This window comes from Populus nigra, chromosome 6 (assembly GCF_951802175.1).
Source record: "Populus nigra chromosome 6, ddPopNigr1.1, whole genome shotgun sequence".
NCBI lineage: Eukaryota > Viridiplantae > Streptophyta > Magnoliopsida > Malpighiales > Salicaceae > Populus > Populus nigra.
The window spans coordinates 9,165,084-9,185,895 of record NC_084857.1 but is presented as its reverse complement, the minus strand read 5'-3'; the positions used below and the strand labels follow the sequence as shown (position 1 = coordinate 9,185,895).

At 31.9% G+C, this 20,812-nt stretch overlaps 3 protein-coding genes across 3 annotated transcripts; 2 read left to right on the top strand and 1 right to left on the bottom strand.

Moving 5' to 3' along the window:
* Positions 1–2,840: 2,840 nt before the first annotated feature.
* On the top strand, positions 2,841–5,688 carry LOC133696135 (uncharacterized). Its single transcript, XM_062118195.1, has 11 exons — positions 2,841–3,019; positions 3,159–3,201; positions 3,300–3,370; positions 3,466–3,515; positions 3,909–3,982; positions 4,075–4,137; positions 4,635–4,722; positions 4,831–4,893; positions 4,975–5,054; positions 5,154–5,225; positions 5,334–5,688. The coding sequence occupies exons 2-11, from the start codon at positions 3,170–3,172 to the stop codon at positions 5,413–5,415; spliced, it is 675 nt and encodes a 224-aa protein (XP_061974179.1). The 5' UTR covers positions 2,841–3,019; positions 3,159–3,169; the 3' UTR covers positions 5,416–5,688.
* Positions 5,689–10,195: 4,507 nt separating this feature from the next.
* On the top strand, positions 10,196–11,046 carry LOC133696023 (uncharacterized). The gene is made up of 2 exons (XM_062118034.1): positions 10,196–10,321; positions 10,552–11,046. The coding sequence occupies exons 1-2, from the start codon at positions 10,207–10,209 to the stop codon at positions 10,818–10,820; spliced, it is 384 nt and encodes a 127-aa protein (XP_061974018.1). The 5' UTR covers positions 10,196–10,206; the 3' UTR covers positions 10,821–11,046.
* A 3,579-nt stretch (positions 11,047–14,625) lies between these two features.
* On the bottom strand, positions 14,626–15,565 carry LOC133696366 (uncharacterized). Its single transcript, XM_062118539.1, has one exon. The coding sequence runs from the start codon at positions 15,321–15,323 to the stop codon at positions 14,787–14,789; it is 537 nt and encodes a 178-aa protein (XP_061974523.1). The 5' UTR covers positions 15,324–15,565; the 3' UTR covers positions 14,626–14,786.
* Between the last annotated feature and the right edge of the window lie 5,247 nt (positions 15,566–20,812).

The window sequence follows — 20,812 nt, the reverse complement described above, 5'->3', positions numbered from 1 at the left end:
TTTAAGTTCTTGTATTTAAAAAGTTGTAAGTTCATCAATTTTGAATGATTTATCCGAGTCCGGTTGTCAATGACCAGAATTTTATGTTTTTTTTCCCCGCCAATCAATTAAATTTGGAAAACAAGGGATAAGATAAATATTTGCCACGGATAACTAGACAAAAGTTAGTCTTTTATATGGATCAAGAAGGTAATTATCAATACAACTTCAACGTAAACTGGGACCCGTTTAACTATTTATATGAATAACTTATTTTTTTTAAAAAAATAAATAAATAAGAGAGAGGACAACCCCTTCATGAAATGAAAATAAAAGTAGAGGCTCGAACTCGTCGGCCGCCTCTAGCCCTGGACTTTCTTATACAGGCACATGGCTTTGTTTGGTGGTCATTTGTTTATTTGTTTGGTTTTTTTTTTATTTTGTTAAGTTTTTATTAAATTTTATTATTTAATATTTAACTGATTATAAATTAATTTTTATATTTTATATTATAATAATAAATAATTAATTAATTAATTCAATAAAATAGGATTCATAATTAAATCATATGTTTAGCAAGTTGATTAAAATAAATATATTTTTTTTCTTTTGATTTTTTCTTTTTTTAAATCTGTTTAGTCGATAAGATCATGTTAGAATAACTATCACAGATGTTGATTTAAAACTCGGGTTAATTAAACAATCAAGTCAAAATTTCTTGAATTTAATTCATTGTACCTAGTTTAATAATGATCTAAAAAGTTTTTGATGATCCAATATTTTTTTTTATATTTCATATAACTTGGATTTAATACACAGCTAAACACATGAAAAATAAATCAGTAATAATCAAGGGAGCTTGTCGAAAATGATTTTTAACAGGTAATGTTTTGAAACCGTATTTTATAAAAAAATAATTTTTAATTTTAAAATAATTATAAAAAAATATTTTAAATTATAATCACTATTACATTAAAAAAACCCGGAGATACTTGGTAGTTGATTGTTCGTTATCTCAGTGGCATCGTCACAGGATACGACTGTTATTCTCTTCGAGAGTAGTTGTAACGGACAAGTCATGCCCGTAGCTCCAGTTTTGCAAATCTCACAGGGTTGAATTACCAGCTATCTTGTCATTGGTGATGGCCACTTTGCATTTAAAGTATTTTTTTAGATTTTCAAATTATTGCTGGTTTCGTGGTTACAAGACTCGATCAAGGTATTGATCTGGTTACCTTGATTGATTGATATGGTTCAAGATTTAAGTTATGGGTCATATGAGTTGTCTCTAATTAATCTATCAATATTATTTTAAAAATAATCGAGTTTTTCATTGACCCCGCTAGGATTAGACTTTAGATTATTAGAGTTATTTTTTAAATAATTGACAATAAGTTGTCCATCCTTTTATAAAATAAAAAATAAATAAAAGCCTAAGTATGTGATCCTTTTCTTATAGCGCCATTTGTTTTTTTCATCTCTCTTGTTTACCTGTTAGTTTTTATTAATTTTAGTATCTAGTATTGAATTAATTCTAAATCTGTGTTATTTTTTATCATATAATAAAATAAAATAAAAAACAAAAATGAGTGAAGTTCGTAATTCGGATTACAGATTTAACAAGCTAACAAGATGAATATAGCCTTTTGTTTTTGTTTTTAATATTTCATTTTATTTACCCAATAACAATCTCGCATTGAAATAATTCACATAAGAGTTGATCTAAAATACCGGTTAATTAAAGAACTAGATCGAGATCTTTCAAGTTATAATGTTGTATTGGGTTCAATGATAATAACAAAATATTTATGATAGTCTAGATATTATTTTCTTAGGTTTCAAAAAAATTTATATCTAATTGCAACAAAAACGCAGGCAATAAACTTAGAACTTTATGTTAAAGAATCATTTCAAATCAATAGCTTAAGCTGTTAGGTGATATTTTATGATATGATTTATATTATTCTCTAATACACCCCATCAAGTAAAAGTTCTTCGGGCTTGAAACTTGCACAGGTTCATGTTATCTTGTGCTTAATTTTTATCAAATAAACGGGGATGATAAAATTCAAACTCGTGACCACTTGGTCATTAAAACTCTGATATCATATTAAAAAATTATTTCAACCAAATAGCTTAAGTTGTTAGATAATATTTCAAGATATGATTAATATTATTTTTTAAAACCTTAAACTAAAAATACAAATGCATTCATCTTGACCGGACATGATATAAAACAGTTCTTCACTCAACATGCAAAGTCAGTTCACCTAACAGCTAATAATTCCTGGCAATTTGTGTACGCACCAAGAGTTTGAAAAATCTTAAATGATCTAGAACACGTGTGATTTTTTTTAAAAATCTATTTTTTTATGTTTTAAAAAATAAAATATATCGAACTTTATTTAAGCTACGTAGATCGCTGTGTGCACATACAGAACTCATCTGTTGAAAGCACATGGATGCGAGTCAATAAATTAATATTTTAAAATACTAAATTATTTATTGATAATATTTGATAAATTTAAAGTCAGAGTTTGATGCAAACTTGAGCTCAACAATTGAAATTCTTCTGACCTTGTGAAAGCTTTTATGAAAAATGGGTCACGTGTTTGACAAAAGAACACACAAGATTATAAACAAAAACTTTTTAAATAACCCAGAAAAGAATAATCATAAAAAAACAACAATGATTACACCTTTTATCTTCCTTTTTTTTTCCTTGTCTTGAAAATTACTCCCACTTAAAAAATAGAAAAATTATCTCATATGATCAAAAACGTTTTCGTCGAAGAAACCCAAGGCCATAGCAAACCAACTGGACTTTCACAGGTCGTTCTTGGAGGGCTATTGGGTCAGAGTCTAATCCAGCCCAACAATGTCGAGTCAACGCACGAAACTTATCTAAAAATAAAGACCAAACCGACAACCAATTACAATCGAATTCAGGGTTCGGACCTCATCGATTCTCCGACAGCAAACCGCCTAAATTCTAGCAAAATATCACGGTAAATTGTTTCAGATCTCGACTTCAATTCAGGTACACTAATCAATCATCTCCCTTTGTTTATTTCTCAATTAGCACCGAATTGAGTTGTTTGTGACCAATTTCTATCTCCTTTAACCTAACTGATCTGTCTCCATGCTGTCCTTGTTGTTTTTGTTTATTCTTTTTCCAGAAACAGTCAGCATGAAGTTCTTAGAATATACACCGCTGGAACGGTAAAAATCTTTCCTAGTTTTGTTTGTTTTTTCCCCTTAGTTTCCTTTTCATAATCTGTCATTTTGAATTTGATTTTGTGCTTTTTTTTTGGGTCCAGAATGAATGAATTCTTAAGTCATTTAAATCTCGGAGAACGAACAATTAAGGGATATCTTGAACCTTACTCTTGTAAGTCCGAAATTGAAATCTGTGACTAACTGGAATTTGATTTTGAAATCTGTTTTTTTTTTAATATATGTATATGCGTGTTGTGTTTTCTCAAGGTAAACACACTGGAACGGACAAAAAGCTCTCCCTCAGTTTGGAGAATGAGGTGATTCTGGAATATTTAATTTAATAAAGCATTGCATGCGTCCTTTGTATTTTTGTTCTTATTTCTTGGTCGAGTTGTCTAATTATATTTCCCCTAAGATTGTTATGCAGTCCCGTAGAAGGTGAAAAATTGCAAAATATTATTTGCGATGGTGGAGTTTTGGTACCTTAGATCTAGATTTTAGTTCTTTCTTTTTGGGTGGTGGTGGTTTCCATAACCGCTTCCACTTTAGATGCTTTAATTATATTTCCCCTAAGATTGTTATGCAGTCCCGTAGAAGGTGCAAAATTGCAAAATATTGTTTGTGATGGTGGAGTTTTGGTACACCTTAGATCTAAATTTTAGTTCCTTCTTTTTGGGTGGTGGTGGTTTCCATAACTGCTTCCACTTTAGATGCTTGATTATCTTGGGAAGTCTTCAGATACAGACTCATCGTCACCAGCTGAATTTTTATTGAGCAGATCCAGGTGGTGAATCTTATATCTTATCGAGGTAGCTTTGGAAATACTGGTTAGTCCCTTATGTTTGTTTGACTGGTTTTTCTTTATGCTCATTCCAGCCGAAAGACGTTGATTTACCTGGTTCTTACGCTATATCGCATGTATCCGGATTATGATTTCAGGTAACACTGTACCTTTCATTGTATCTCATTGTTTTATGTGTTTGTATTTTTCACAGATGGTCAAAGGGGGATTATGGGTGATGCTACTGTCAGCTTTTCCTGTGACGTGGCAACCCACTATACAATCCTTCTTTAACTACACTGGGAGTGTTGTCAAAAGGTTTGTTTATATAATGTATTTATTTCTCAAAGGAGGATTATGGGTAATGCTACTGTCAGCTTTTCGGGCGACATGGCAACCCACTATATAATCCTTTCTCAACTACATTGGGAGTGTTGTCAAAAGGTTTGACAGACAGTTCACATACTGTTGCTCTAGTAGGAGCTGAGAGTTCAAGTCTCTCCATTTCCCAAATCTGATGCTGATCATTTGTATGGTTGCCCCGGTTTCTGTTTAATATCAGTTTTGTTTCATAGCCAGATTCTACTTGGACACATTAGTATTATTCCTTCTGGTTTCTTTAATTTACAATATTCCCCTCCATTGCGGTTTTCAGTGCTGTGAATGCTCACCAGTTCTTCACAGAGGAAAGCTGGGATTCTTTTAAGCAGATTTTTGATAGCTACATGTTTGAAGCATCAAGGGTACTAGCTAACTGCTTCAGATTCTTGGATGGCTATTGTGATATTATGAGTAGCTTTATCGTGCTAAATACTCTGAGCCTTATTTCATTGATTCAATGATCTGTGCAGGCATGGATTGAGGAAAATGAGGGCAGCTCCTTGCTGGAAACATTATACAAGGCTCTGGATGAGGTGAGCTTACTCAAAAAACCAAAGGCATGTTGTACCAAGAGTGTATATAATGGGCAGTGTTGTGATAATATTGTGGTGCAGGTTGTAAAACTATCAGAGTGTGAAATCTACAGTTATGATCCTGATTCTGACGCAGACCCATCATTAGAGAAAGGAGCCATGTAAGTTTCTGTCACCTTCTAGCTTTCAAATGAAAATTAGTTCTGCTATGGATTCCCTTAAAGCAAGAGTTTTGAGATGGATTCTTTTTTTTTCAACAGCTGGTCTTTCAATTTCTTTTTCTACAACAGAAAACTAAAGAGGGTTGTTAGCTTCCGTTTCTGCTGTTTTAGGTGGGTTGATACGTTTTGCTTTATTTTATGTTGTCTTTTTAAGCTTTTGGACATCAAAGCTAATGGCTTTTTTTTTTTTTTTGGTTTTGCTATTTCTGTTTGTGGCAGTAACTTGGTTGCTGAAGGATTTCTCATGGATGACTCAAGTTATGAGGAGGATGGAGAAATATTTGATGACATGGACATGTAAGCGCAGATAGGCATGGACTGTCTGTTTGATGTTTATATGTGAAGATCCTTGACATCCGTCTGTAGTTGTGTAAAAAACAGTGCCATAGACTCATGGCACTTAAGTGGGTAGGATTTGTGTTCCAACTTGTGTATGCATATAGTTGCTGTTCTCTGTACTTGAGAAAATGCTACCTGTAAAATAAATGTAACTGAAATCTAATGCTAGGCATGTGAGTAAAACCTTGCTGGAGTATATTCAATTCCTTGTCATATTCCAAGGACTTATGATAAATATCCTCTACTGAGTATTGGATGGGTGTCCTGGATGTGTATTTTTTCTTTCGAAAAGGAAATTATGTGTGGAGAAATGAACATTTCAGACACCAAGAGTGAGAAACAGGGAAAAAAAAAATGTGACAGCCATCTACAACCTCGTAGCTGTTTGCAATGGGAATTTTGAAGCCTCCGTCAAATATGCCGTGGCATTGTTTGCAACCTGAGCTTCCACTTTCCAGGGATGTGCGTTCTATGAAAGTAGCTAGCTTTGAGCGTAAATAAGAGTCACACTATTTATTTTGTCCATCCATCCCGGGAAGGTGGAGATATTGTCATCTTTTGATTTCACTTGTGACAAAACTATTGGCCTCCCTATGAAGTGGAGTATCACTTCTTACAAAGCTAACGTCGTCCCTTCTTCTGTCTTGGCTACTAAGTGGCGTATCAGTGCTTACAGGTATCTTGCTCTGATCGACCGACCGACCGACCAATCTTGTCTTCGCAATGCACTTTACTCTTTTTCGGCCTAACTAAAAGTGCATAGGGGATGTACACTTGTTCATTTGGCAGTGATTATGAGAAGGAACAGCATATATAATTTACCTTCAACCTTCTCCATCATCAAAATAACAAGTGTGCTGCAATCGCTCTTCATTTCTTTCTTTTGACAAAAACCTCCATTGCTTTCGTCCCCTTGCATTCCAACCAAACATAAATATATGATTATACATCATCTCATGGTATTTTTATGGCAGCTCTATCCTCCGGTAAGAATACCATGTTGGTTATAGGTAACCACTTTTACCAAGAAATTAGGTGATTGTATTTTCAGTACTAATAGAAAACACAACTGAATCACTTATTGGTAGGGTTTTGTCTTTCTCGAGATTAAATCATACGAATAAGACGAGAAGAGCGTTACGCATCACAGCCAAATGAAAAGAAAAGTGGGCAAGATGTATGAGGTCTGCGAACCTTAATTTTCAATATTTTTGATGTTGGGATGGTGAGATCATATCTGGTATATAAAAGCAAGCAAGCTAATGATATATGTTTCCAGGCACCTGAATAAAGAAAAATTATGGTGTGTTTTGTTTGAGATTGTGATATAGTATTTTTTAAAATAGTTTTTTATTTTATTTTTGATATCAACACATTAAAACAATAAAAAAATATTAAAAAACTAATTTAATATTTTTTAAAATAAAAAATACTAAAAAAAAAACAAAAAAAGAAGTTGTGGCAATCACCCCTACAGCTAATATGCCTTGAAATACAAAGCTTTCACGTGTGTGAACTATTTTTAGAAATCATTAGCAATTATATTTTGGTCTGAGTTTGCACTACATATACGTGCTACTAAATCACTCTGAGTTTATGTAAATAAAATCCATCAGATTGTAAATACATTTTCTATTGCGAACTGGATTTTCCCTGTATTTATTTTTATTTTATTTTATTTTCATTTTTGTATCCATGCCTGCCACTATAGTTGGATCTGCTTAATACAGTAAAAGCTAATGAATGTCTCACAACATCTCTTACACAGTATCTAAATGCCACTTTATTTTTTAAACCCAGTTGAGCAAATAATAAAAATCCAATATTTTAATAAATATCAATGAATTAAATAAGTGCTACTATAACTACATATTTTAATTTTATTAAGTGTTTAGAATAATTGTATCACAAAAAATCAAAGTACAGATTGATCGGCCATATTGAATAATTTTAACAGGTAATCGAAGGATAGCTGTTAGCAGCTTAGCTCAAATGTGCAGAGAATCCATACAACCATGAGTAAACAAAATCTGTCTTAATTCCTTGAATTGCATGATTGAATAGAATCTTAGAAATAATTAATATAAGAACTTCAATGTTTATCGTAATACGTGACACGGTGACAGGCAGACGAGGAAGGGATTCTTGTCAAAGTGCTACGTGGTGGGAAACTAGAATCCGAACATAAAAATATTAAGGCAGGATTCATAAACGTGACACTTGTTCAAAGCAGGCCCCGACGGGTCTTCTTGCACTGGCCTCTTTTTTAGCTGTTTGATTTTGAGCACCATGATCGGATCTTCAAATCATCGCACCTGACCTAACCACTTTGTTTATGATCATGATTTCTAGTAATTATATATAACCAAACCTTATTCACTGTGCTCCTTCTTTAATGCTGCTCTTTTTAAGTGTATTTATACCGTGTCTTTCTCTTTTACAATCTTTTTCGTAGTTTTTATAATTTACACACACACACACACAAGCAGGGATTTCATAAATTGCTTTCGATACATGCAACAACTACTTGAAAATTGCTGAGTTATGGCTAAGTACGTAATGGTTAAACTTGTGGGTTTCAAAATATATTTTACTTCAAAGTAATGAATATAATCGCAGAAATTTATCCTTCTTTTTATAAATATACTCACAGAAAAAATGCAGATAATCTTATTTTCTTCTAGTCAGCTATAGAATAATTGTGTGTTTGAGATTGTGTTGTAATGTATTTTTTTAAATAGTTTTTTTAGGTTTTTATTTTTATTTTTGACATCAATATATTAAAATCAGCAAAAATATATTTTAAAAAATTAATTCGATGTTTTTTAAAATCAAAAATATATTTTTTAAAAAAACCTAAAAATAAATGCAAAAGCTCTCCCTTAAAAAGAAATGGTGCATCTCCCACTCCCCAGTTGACATACGTAATTACTGAAGGAGTTTTAAATTAATGAAAGCAATATGAAATATATACAGGTGGCATAGCATGTATTTTCTATATCATTTTATTCGTAATCTTCAGTGGTTAAATATTCATCGGCATCGGAATTAGTTGAAAAGATGAGATATATATTATGTTTTAACAAACCTAAGAAAAAAAAAGAGAGAGAGATACCATGATCCTGATCCCTGAAGAATTATAACCTAAGAAAAATAAATGATAAATTAAGACAGAAGGTAATTTACCAAAGGGCTTCTCTGTTATTGCTAGAGCTGCGTGCCCTCTATTTTCTTGGTTCATGCTTAGCATAATTTGGCAGTCATCCCTTTATTTATCATGGATTATTTAGAGATAATATTTCCACTTCACAAGCCTGCTAGCTTGCCTTCAAATTTGAAACTAGCTAGCAATTAAAAAAATAAAATGAAACTAGAAAAGCTGAGTGGTTTCTCTAGTGACGGGAGACCTAAACCTGTGGAACTAGCTATTAATTTAAAGGCCAAATTGATGGAGGCGTGCCAAGTCATAAACAAGACGGAGACGAAGTGTGTTTCCAACTGATAATTATTCAAAGGATACATGCGGGGTAAGAAATATAGTTAATGGACGTCCTTGATAAGTTTAACACCATCTTTTTCTCGTGAAAAAAAAGAAAGAAAGTAGGAAGGTATATTATTGAAAAATAATATAAATTATATCCTGAAACCTCACCTAACAGTTTAAGCTATTAGGTTGTGATTATTCTTTAACTTGGAATCAGAGTCTTAATGATCAAGCAGTCATGAGTTCAAATCTCACCATCCCTATTATTTGATAAAAATTAAGCACAAGATAGTCTGTGCAAGTTTCAAAACTAAAAGGCTATCATTTGAGGGGGTGTGAGTATATTGAAGAATAATATAAATCATGTTTTGAGACCTTACCTAATAGCTTAAGTTTTTTGGATTCAACTGGTTCTTTTACGTTACATTCACATCATATCTCCAAATAAACAAATTATATAAAAAATTCATAAATATTCGATAGTTATTAAGTTTATTTTCTTCAAGTTTGATCCATAGCTTAATCTGCCCATTTCAATTATTTAAAATTGCTCCTGTATTAATTATAATTTGCTAACTAACATTTTGTGTTTTTAATAAATAAACACAAAATATAGATGAATATGAACAGTATCTAGTTTGATAAAAGTTTAGAAGGATTTGTAATTGGTTTAAGAGAGAAATAAAGGTTTGGATTTTAGGATAAATTAAGATGATCGATCGTGCCTTACACTTCAATAAAGAAGACTGATCATGTGATTAACTCATAAACTAATTAAGGCCCAGGTGATGATTTTCTTTGTTGATCATGTGCTAATCAAGTAATAACATGTATCTGGATACAATTTGCATCTTATGTCGTGAAGATTGTTTGTTTAAATGATATAGTAATTGGATAACAATTAACTATTAATTTTTTTATTCAATTTTACAAATATAGGGTTTTATCTAACGAAATAATAACACAAAATATTCCATTTGAACAATTGTTTTTATAATTGAGAAAAAAAAAGAGCAAAACGATAAGATAAGCCCTAACATTACTTATTTAATTGCAACTCATTTTCCCGAAATAAAAGTGATAGCTCTATTATAATTGAAAATCTACATACGAGAAACACCACCGAAAAATTAATTGGGTAAAAGAGCACAGGTGTCCACATCTCTGCAAGTTGAAGAAGCTACATGATTCCCTTACTAGCCGTAAATTCATCAGAGCTCCACATCTTCATATACCAATAGTTTCGAGGAGGAAGTACTTCACCTTTACATGGCTTCCTCTCACCCACCAACCAGTTGCTCGAGTCCTCCCTTTCGCAGGCACAAAGAACTGATCACTTCCAAGCATCCCCGAGTAATTAGATGCCAAAGCTTTCCAGAAGATGGTATATATTTACCTCCTTTTGTCCTTCTAAATTGGGATGGTTTAGACAAAATGAATACCTATCCTCCTACTTATGAGACCTCTCCCATTTCTGTGTGTTATATATACACACAAGAATGACTGTTGCCTCCTTTCTTATCAGTGATGCTAAATACTTTAGCTTTACCAAAGAATTTATGTTGGGTGCTTTTGTATGAAATCCTCATGCAGTTTTGAAACCGTGGTTGGCAGGAACATCTGCAAATATCGTGGATGCAAATCTGGGCATTCTAAGAGGCAGAATAGCAGAAGTAAAGATGAAGGAGAAGTTGGACGCATGGTGCAGACTCAAAAATGGCTGGAATTATCACTCTGGTTATGATCACAAATACAAGAGAGATGCTACGTTATCCGAGTCTTTAGAAATTATGGGGTTTGCCAGCGGTGCACTTGGGTTCGTCTTTCTTTCCGGCTCTCTTTGCATCTGGCTTGTTTCTCTTCTAGTTCATTTCACTCGATGAAAGGGAGTGAAGAAATCTTGTAAGTATATTTTTATCGACATATATATTGTGGATCGATGTAGCTTTTGTTTAGATCTGTTCAGCTCCATAAGGCAAGACTTTGCTCCACCGAGTGTTTCTTTTTTCTATCCTTAGGAGGACAAGAAAGGGGAAAAAAAAAGAAACAAATTAAAGAAAAAGCACCAGAGATTTATTATTAGTGATATACGATACGACGCAAGTTCATGAAAAGAATATAATATGTGACGCAAGAGATGCCCATCCTTTAATGTATAAGTATAACATTAATGTTCTCCTCTCTACAATTAGGGCTTAATTAGGGCATAAATGAGCTCATTCGTACTATGATGAGTTGTTTAATTAATCGTTTCTTTATTAATTTAATAGTTGATTGAATCACTTCATGCTAATACTTTATTTAATGCTAACCCTCCCATCTGTCTGATTTTTTCAATTTTGGATACTGATTTTTCACAAGGCAACAAATAAATTAGTTTTTTTTTTAAATAAAGATTTTGGAAATACATTTGCTATTTTATATGATTGTAAATACTTTCTTTTCCTATCTTTAAATACATAAAATAACTAATTAATTATCTACTAGTATTAGACAATAAAAGAGCAATCTCAAGAGATTCATCTAAATATGGTTAAAGAGGTTTAAATTCTTCTGAAGGCATCATGTCTACATTTTTAAAGGTTTTTAGGGTTAGAATAATTAAAATAACAAAAGTACTGAACTAATAAATAGAAATTAACTTTTTGCATATTATAATATTAAAACCTAAAAATAATAAAACTACATCAAAATTTATCAAATTATTAGGTTGGGGAAATTTTTGCATGTTGTCTTACATTGCTTTTTGCTCATTTGAAAAAAAAATAACAGCAAAACTTGTATTTTTCCTTTTGATAAATCATGTTAATTTATATAAAAAAATTATTAAAATAAAGGTTCATAAAAATTTTATTCATTTAATTTCTATACTGGTTCTAACTTCTACTCGCACCACATATAATTTAAAATAATCTAAAATAACTCTTTTAAATGATTCATTCTAAGGCTATATTATAGTACTAAAAGTAAGATCTTAAATAAAACTTTTGTTCACACAGTGTACTTTACATATTTATTCAGCAATATTATAATAAACAATTAGGGAAAGGAACAGTTATCTGGTTGGAAGAGTGTAGAAATGTAACTGGCCGTAACTATCAACTGACACATATCACGTTAGGGGGCAGTCAAAACATTCAATCAGTGGCATCAAGCCACCAAGAGTGTTCATCCCAGCTAAAGACGTTGTCTTTTATCCAGAGATTTTCGACAGAGAATAAATATATTTAGCTCTTACCAAGCCAGAATCTGATTCTACTCGAGACATAAACTTGAGAGTAGGAGATATAAGGGTGTGAATTGTTCTTCGCATCGTTATAAATAGGCATTAAGTCATTTATTTTGCAAAGAGAGAAAAAAGCAGAAGGCTTTAAAGTTGTTCAATAATCTTCTAAGCACTCCAAATTCCTAAAAGTAACTTCAAATCGATTCTGCAATAAAATCTTCAAATACCCAAATCTTTATAGATAAAGTCAAATCAAACCAATTAACTTCATATCCATGCAAAGTAATTAATCTTTAAATCTCCATAAATCAAGCCATGTCTCCTCCTATGGAAGACCGCTTCTTTCTCTTCAGACGATTTACAAATCAGATCAAGTCAAGTCAAGCATCAAGCCTACGGAAGACCGCTTCTTTCTCTTCAAATCCAAATTCCATATCAAATCACTCCAAAGTCTCTTTAATATCTTTGGATCTTGCCGATAATCAGAGGACCTAAACCAGATTATTGCGCGTGTAAATGTAACATGGTACTGATTTATGAAGTCATTCGGAGCATTTTGAGATGTCCTCTCGTGCAATTTCTACTCTTCAAAGTTTCTGTTTTCTTTGCCATTGAGAATCCAGGGATATAAATATAGTGTACATTCATACTGGGGCTTCACTTAATGAATTAGGCCAAGCTCTCCTTTTATCCTCCAATTTCACTTCTCTCCCTTAATTCCCTAAATCCCTTCCCTCGAGGCATCAAGTTACGGACTCTTTTAGTCAATTATTAATCACCCGTTCACTGGACGAGCTTAAGATCAAAGTCTTGCTGAATATGATGAAGGGTCTTGGGTGATCCTGAGGATTGACACTTGACAGGTTCTTTTTAACTTGGTTTTGAGTTCTGGGCTCAAATCAAAGGGCTGGTGGTCACCTGGGTTTTCCGGCAAAGTTGTAAGTGGTTATTACTGATTAGATAAGGCCAGTTGTTATTCGAGCCGAGAGGATGCGCCATGCTGTGGCCTATCTGCAGCTCCAATAAATTCAAGGAAAAGTTTGGTATCAATATTTGCTCGCTCCTATTGACGAAGCGATGAAAGATTACGATGGGAATGTAACAGACTACTTTGATCTACATTATTTATATCCAGTCACTCATAATATTGATATTAACAACCACATATTAAAATTGTTGTAATTTTTATTTTTATTTTTTATTTCCATTTCTTTAAATTACATAAAACATATAAATTTAATGGGATACTCAATTAATAAATTAATAAATGAAGTAACGGTTGGTGGGTACTCCTAAAGTACCAGAGACATTTCTAAAAAGATAGGTAGACTCTCTCACACCATTTGACAATTAAAAATGATGTAATTTTTATTTTTATTTTTTATTTCCATTTCTTTAAATTACATATAAATTTAATGGGATACTCAATTGATAAATTAATAAATAAAGTAACGGTTGGTGGGTACTCCTGAAGTACCAGAGACATTTCTAAAAAGATAGGTAGACTATCTCACACCCTTTGACATGAAATAGCTATTTTATACGCTCTTTGCCGCGAGTACAATATTAAAAATGAATATAAATATAAAATTAATAAAATAAAATAAAATAAACAAGAAAAATTATATTTATTAAAAATATTTTTTTAAAATAAATATTTTTATTTACACCATTACCATGAAATTAAAAAGAAAAACATTCATAAATTTTATGGGGTATAACTCAACTATTCAGGTTTTAGGTTTGTTTTCTAAAAATTATCAATTTGAGTCTCATAAAATTAAATAAAAAATTACTAAAAATTTATATTATTATTAATTTTAAAATTTATAAAATTAATTAAGATTTATATCCGAACTCATGGCTTATAACATCGAGAACTAAACTTGCGTACCCCCACACTCCTTGCCATCCAAGCTAGAAGAATTCCAATTCCTTGCAATTAGAATTTTTACCAGCACATAAATTTATTATAATTAGCCTGGCCTTTTACCTAATGAGTAATATATATTATATATTTGATACATTTGAGGACAGCGAAATAAACAGCCAGTATAAACCAAATATATAATTATTATGCTCATTAAACAGAAGCATGTAACAAATTTTTCAACCTGATTTTGCATTAATCAGATCAAAATATAACCTAGCTATAAATGATTCTATTCACATAATATAAACTACTCACCAAGATAGAAAAATTAAACTCTCCTTCTTTATTATTAGAATTATATAAATTATATTTTAAAATTTCATTAAAGAACTCAATTTTTTAGATTAAAATTAAATTAAAATTTTATTAAAAAGACGATTATGATTTGAATCTTATTATTTTATAAAAATTAAATATAAAATAATATAACCAAGAACAATTATATAAATATTTTTTGAAGTATTATCTAAACAACGATTAAGTTTTTGAATTGGAATAGTGATTTTACACCACCACTCCTCACAAGAAATTAAAAAAAAAAGAGATTATATTATTTTATAATCACCAAATTAAGCTAATTATCGTCCCTCTGAGTTGGCTAAAAACTCAGAGAGCAAACACAAAGAGACAGGAATTAGAGTAATCTCTCCAAGCAAACTGAAACAATTAATTTATTTACCCGCCTATAACTCATCTTAAGCGAACAGGTTCTTCTTTTATAGTTTCCAACATAGGCTTCCTTGATCTACAACAAGATAGCCTGTACTTGTATTCTGGCGCTGGAAAGTCCTCAACTCCTTCCAGACTCAATCTTGCTGCTCCATTGTCCCTTCCCTCTAGACTTTCTTGAACATTCTGATCTCCACCGGATTCCGGCAAGACCCTGTTGCTATTTCCTCCAGAAATTCTCTTGGCCGCTGAGTTAGCAGCGATGAAGAAAACAGCCATATCAGCGGCAGTAACAATAGAACTAACTCTTTTCATTGGGAACATGAGGTAAACGTTGCCAGATTCCAGCTCCTCATCAGCACTCAGGGCAGAAAACCTCCTGCCAATGCGTAGAGATTGCGAGTTCGCTAAGAAGAAGTTTGGACACTCCAACATGAGCTCTGCTGCTTTCACGGGCTCCCTGAATTGCCTAACCTCCCCTGTTGGGAAGACAACCCTCGCAACCTTGGACTTCTTCATCAAAGGCGTGGCTAAAGTGCACGAAATGTAGTTGCCCATATTGAGAGAGAGGTGGTCGAGGTTATACGAGATAGAGAACAGAACAGACTTATCCTCTGGTTTTAGAGAGGAGAAGAAAGAAAAGAAACTGGTTGTGGGTCTGATGAGAAAAGATGTTGGGTGAAATTCCAGGTTTTTTTTCAGGGAATGAGAGAGTCAAAGGCAGGCTAATCTGGAAAAAAATAAAGTGTGGAAGGGTGATTGTTTTGTATGAGAAAAACGCGTTAGGTTCTGATGGGAGAAAATGTTAGGAAAAAGGATAGAAGATGCTTATGCTTTATCTGCTTGGCTGTTAAGTGCGCGTGGGTCCCAGATACAATCAAACTTGCAAGCTGTTAAGGATGTTGTGGTGTTGTCGCGACGTCCTAGAAGGTCAGAATCTTGCATCCAAGAGAGCAAAAAATATTTTCCATTGGTGGCTTGCTGCCTTCCTTATCAACAATGGTGAAGCCGGTCTATTATGGGAACCGGGTTGTCCCTGTCCTGAGCCTTTCCTTTCTCTTTTATAGCCTTGTGTTCACATTATAAGAAATATATATTTTTTTTCCTTTCTGCAGAGTAACTTACTTCTTTTATGGATTGAATTTCTGTTACTATATTGATTCCAATCCCTGACTTTTGAATAGGTTTAGTTGATTTTCCACTTCCATAATTTTGTGCGAAAATAATTGACACATGAACTGCCCGTGACGTGTGGATGTTACGGTTCAAATCTCCGAAGCCTGCGCTATTTAACTATTGTACGTGCTCAGTTTAAGTTACTTTAATAAGATTGATTTTAATTAATTATTTACTTTTATTTTTAACCTCAACACATCAAAATAATTTAAAATAATTAAAATAAGTGGATTTAATTTAATTTTCGCCGCATCAGGTTTTGAAACTCGTCGGTGCAAGAAACATGCTGACACGGGCACGGAAGGAATGCAAGGCATACATGCCAGAAATGGTACAGAAATATACGGACGCAAGAACACAGGGCACACCCAATGACAAGGGACAATATACATTTTATGCACACGAAACTCGAAAGTAACCTATCATCAATAATTAATTAAAAGGAAAGCAAAATTAGACCCACCAAATTAATGTTTCATTCTTTATGGCTTATTACTGAAAATTCGTCGCCACCAAACCAGTTTTTCGAACCCCACAATTTATTGTTTGCCCTGAGAAATAACAAAACACGTGGCATGTCTTCGGCCTCCTTGGAAGGCCACGCAAGGAAGGTGGTGGCCCGAATCCCTGATAACAATGTCTTCGGCTAGTTTTTTCTCGGGCCATTCCATCTTAAGATTTTATTTTTATAGTTATTAAAGTAAATACTTTTAGAAATCTTAAATCAAAATTTTATAAAGTAAAAATATATATTTATTTATCCAAAATTTAAAAATTTTTATTCATGGAATTTATTTTATCTTAATGAAAAAATAGTTTTTTAATTATCATCGTTATTATTTGAGTAAAAATTTAATGCAGGTAGAATAAATAATTATAAAAATTTAAATATTTTAAATTCAATGGAAACAATGTTCTTTTAGTAAAAAATCCCTCTCGTTATACATTAAATTTTTTGTAGGAGTATGTATTTTTTTTTATCAAATGCATGATATTTCGACTATTTTTATGTGATTGTGTGAAAAGCAACAAAAGAATAATTTATTAGAAATATATATAAAGTATTCACAATAAAAAATAAAAACAAATATTTTATTCTCATTCAATATTCATGAGTAATTTTTTTAAAAAATCTGCACATTAATTCATATTAATCATTCATGAAATAACCATTAAATAAAAAAAAGAATCAAACAATTAAATAAAAAAAGGTGAAAGGTCTTAAAACAAAGTTTTTAAACTCGCGCAAATGATATGCCGTCCACTTGAGCTATTACTATATAGAAAAAAACAGATAAGATGACAAGTCATCCACGTGAGTAGCCAACATGTCATTCATTGTCAAAAATTCCAACCATTTTTTATGATCGAAAAATCAATCATTTTCACCTAAAAAAATTATAAGAACTTAAAAAAAAAATTAAACCTCAAAACACTATTTAATCAGTCTAAAAACTTAAGATAAAAACAATTAATTTTTTTTCGAAGCCCTAATAAACTTTTTTCATCATGGTTAAGTAACAAAATCACATCCATTTAACCTTTTTATTCAAAACAAGCTCATTAACATTAATATTGTTTTTTTTAATCGAATGTAACCTTTCTCTTCCCTCTCTCTTTGTTGGCAAGTTTTTCTCCTATTCTTCAACTTATATAAGAACTCAAATGTAATAAAAATAAAATGCAGGATTAAAATGTGAATATCTAAAATCACAGGGACCGAAAATGAATATAAAACTATCAAATCAAGGGACCATGTTGTAATTTATAGCTCCATGTTTGAATAATGAATCGCAAATAAGTGCACATCCTAAATCTTTTAGTTTCTTTGTTAATAATAATATTATAAAACTCTTTTCAAAGGATATTATATGATTTGTTGTCACTTAATGATGAATCATCGTATTTTAAAATATCCATTTGCTCAAGAAACCCATGACTGAAAGGGCAAAAACAGTCGGCAACCCAACATGTCCTGGCTCGGTTATGTGCCGACTTCAAACGAATACATAGCTAATAATCTTTTTAGATCTCTCATTGGACCACGTAACTTCGTTTGTTTACTCTTAATATATATTTTAAGAGGTTTTTTAAGAATATTATATATATATATATTTTAAATACTTAAACACGGTAGAGTTCTCGGAAACAGAAAAATATTTTACCTGTATCAATTTCTTGATATTTTAATTTATTAAACACCAGGCTCAAGCTATCACCTATATTAGCCAAAGATAATAGATAAATTACCAGAATTAAAAAATTAACAGATTATTAATATCCAAGCCTTCCGTCGAAGCCGCTTTGATATTTTGCGATATTATCGCATGGGATAAGAGTTACTGTAGCAGAAACAGGTGTCATCATTGTGGGACGTCAGTTTTTAACATGCCTTTGGAAACTGTCACTTTCTTATCAAAACAGTTTTTAAGTACTTTTCGGGGAAAACAGATCTGTTATTTTTGAATTTCACAGGTCGGCTGTTGAATTATAACTGACTGCAGGTCACGCGCACATGCGTACATTCGATGTATTCAAACTACAACGATTTCTTTGATTTAAAAAATCCAACGACACCCTGGAAGATAACCTCGTGGCATTCGAGGGTAGAAATGAATATTTCTTAATCCTCTGTAAACCCATTATAGTACATGGAATCAGGGATAATATACAGACAAGTCCAAGCAAACTACTTGTTTACACAGTAACTTTAGCTTTTAAAACAAATAATATAAATTAAGCGTTTGATAATATAAAAAAATAGTTTTTTATTTAATAGATCCCATAATTTAACAACTGATAGCTGCTTCTCTTCAGCTGCTTCTCTTTATTTACCCGGATACTATTCATAATAGTGTCCATACCAGGTGATGCCAGGTGAATTAAATTCACCTGTAATGCGAGAAGTATTCACCTGACACTGTAATTTTTTTTGCACTATTCTAATTCATTAGACCGCGTCCGACTCAGTAATTTTTTTTTATTTTTAAAAAATTATGTTTTACTAAAAAAACTAATATTTAATATTATTTAATAACACTACATAAATTAAAAAAACATCGCATGATGACGTAACATTTGTGGAATTTGATTGCAATTCCAATTATGTTCTTGCCGGGGCTGACCCAGTTAAAAAGAAATTTAGTTTTTATTTTTATTTTAATTGTGTTTTATTCAAAAAATTAAAAGGAGATCGCTTGATGACGAAATAAAAAATTCAGTTTTTGTTGTTGCGCACTTAAGAAACTATGAAAAATATAGTTCTTGTTGGATAGATTTCACATGTGATGACATTGCACATAGTTTAATGGAATAATAAAAAATATTTGATATCGATATTATTTATTTTATGATGTAATAACAGTAGTTAAATTTACAATATTTAAATTAAAAATCATTAATATATATATATATATTATAATTATTTTATAATCTCAATTTGAAAAGTATTTTTTTAACCAAACACATCAAATTATTTTTTATTTAATTTTAATTTCAACCAAACATATATTTTTCCAAACCAATTTTAATTAAAAATATATTTTTCGTAAAAACAACTTTTTTAAGCGGTTGTGGAGGGCAAAGGAGGCAATTGCCTTCATTTTTTTTTAAGTATTTTTTTATATTAAAATATTAATATAATAGGGATCTTTCAAAATTTAAATCGTGCATTGCAAAAGCTGTATAGTGTTCAAAGATCACACAAACCAGACGCAGAATCTCTCTACACTGCTTTTTCTCAAAAATTACCGAACAAGCCGTGCTGGCTAGAGTCCTCAGATTGACTGGCCTAATTACCGACTTCTTTCCACCCCGGAACGCCTTGGAGATGAGCTTGCAAGTATGTTCGCTCGGATGGAAATAATCCCGGAACAAAAACGTGTTAGGATTTGGACAAATCTTGTAGCCTTCCCTGCCACGAGGAAAAACTAATTCAATCCGGTAACGTAATGATTCAATCCGGTAACGTAATGGATTAAATAAGGTTTAAAATATAATTTATATTATTTTTTAATATATTTTTTTAAATGAACGTATTTTAAATTTAAAATTTAAAACTTGTATGGATTTATATTATTTTATATTTAATTTTTATTAAATAAATAAAAATAATAAGATTCAAACTTATAACTGGATGTTTACTCTGATACTATATAAAAAATCAATCCAACCCAATAATTTAAATTATTAATTAAAATTTTAAAATATAATTTATATTATATTTTAATACTACACTCCAGCAATCCGTTAACAAAAACGTGTTAATTATATTTTTGATCTTTTGTTTGTGGTTTTGAGAGACAGCTGTGAATTACGATAGCGTGCTGGAATAGCTCGAGATCTCTGTACAGTGTCATAAACAGCACCAAGCCACCAACCAAAGACACCAACCGCACCAGGCAATTTAATGGGCATATCACTGACCAAGCTTTCCAATCCCTTGCTATATTATGACCATCAAATTCATCTTTCCGGAACATTTGTCAACCGGTGCACCTGGCAAGAGGGCCCTTGCTGGATTACACCCAACAGGCCGGCCTAGTGAAAATAGAGCGATCCGGCGACACCAAGCTTGTAAATTTGATCGATCAAATTCCCAGCTTGTGCTAACATGGCTTGCACCTAGGCATCAGGATCAAGTGTTGGGGTGCCATAATGCAGGAAGCAGTTGAAAATGTCACTGCATCCTGATTCCACAAAGAACCAACATTTTTGGACCAGGTTTTTGTCGATGAGATTCTGCTTTACTTGGTGTTTGATGTTTGTTACAGAGATTGCTTTCGAAAATGTGTGTTTAGACCTAAAAGTGAAATGACAAGAACTTGGTCTAATCACGTGACTACATACGCGTGTCGATTCCAAGTCATGAA

Excerpts from the sequence above, each read along its gene's own strand:
- LOC133696135 (XM_062118195.1), top strand. The coding sequence starts at position 3,170 with ATGAAGTTCTTAGAATATACACCGCTGGAACG. Across the intron at positions 3,371-3,465 it reads ATATCTTGAACCTTACTCTT|GTAAACACACTGGAACGGAC; the intron begins GTAAGTCCGAAA and ends TGTTTTCTCAAG. Across the intron at positions 5,055-5,153 it reads TCATTAGAGAAAGGAGCCAT|CTGGTCTTTCAATTTCTTTT; the intron begins GTAAGTTTCTGT and ends TTTTTTCAACAG.
- LOC133696023 (XM_062118034.1), top strand. The coding sequence starts at position 10,207 with ATGGCTTCCTCTCACCCACCAACCAGTTGCTCGAGTCCTCCCTTTCGC. Across the intron at positions 10,322-10,551 it reads CCAAAGCTTTCCAGAAGATG|GAACATCTGCAAATATCGTG; the intron begins GTATATATTTAC and ends CGTGGTTGGCAG.
- LOC133696366 (XM_062118539.1), bottom strand. The coding sequence starts at position 15,323 with ATGGGCAACTACATTTCGTGCACTTTAGCCACGCCTTTGATGAAGAAG.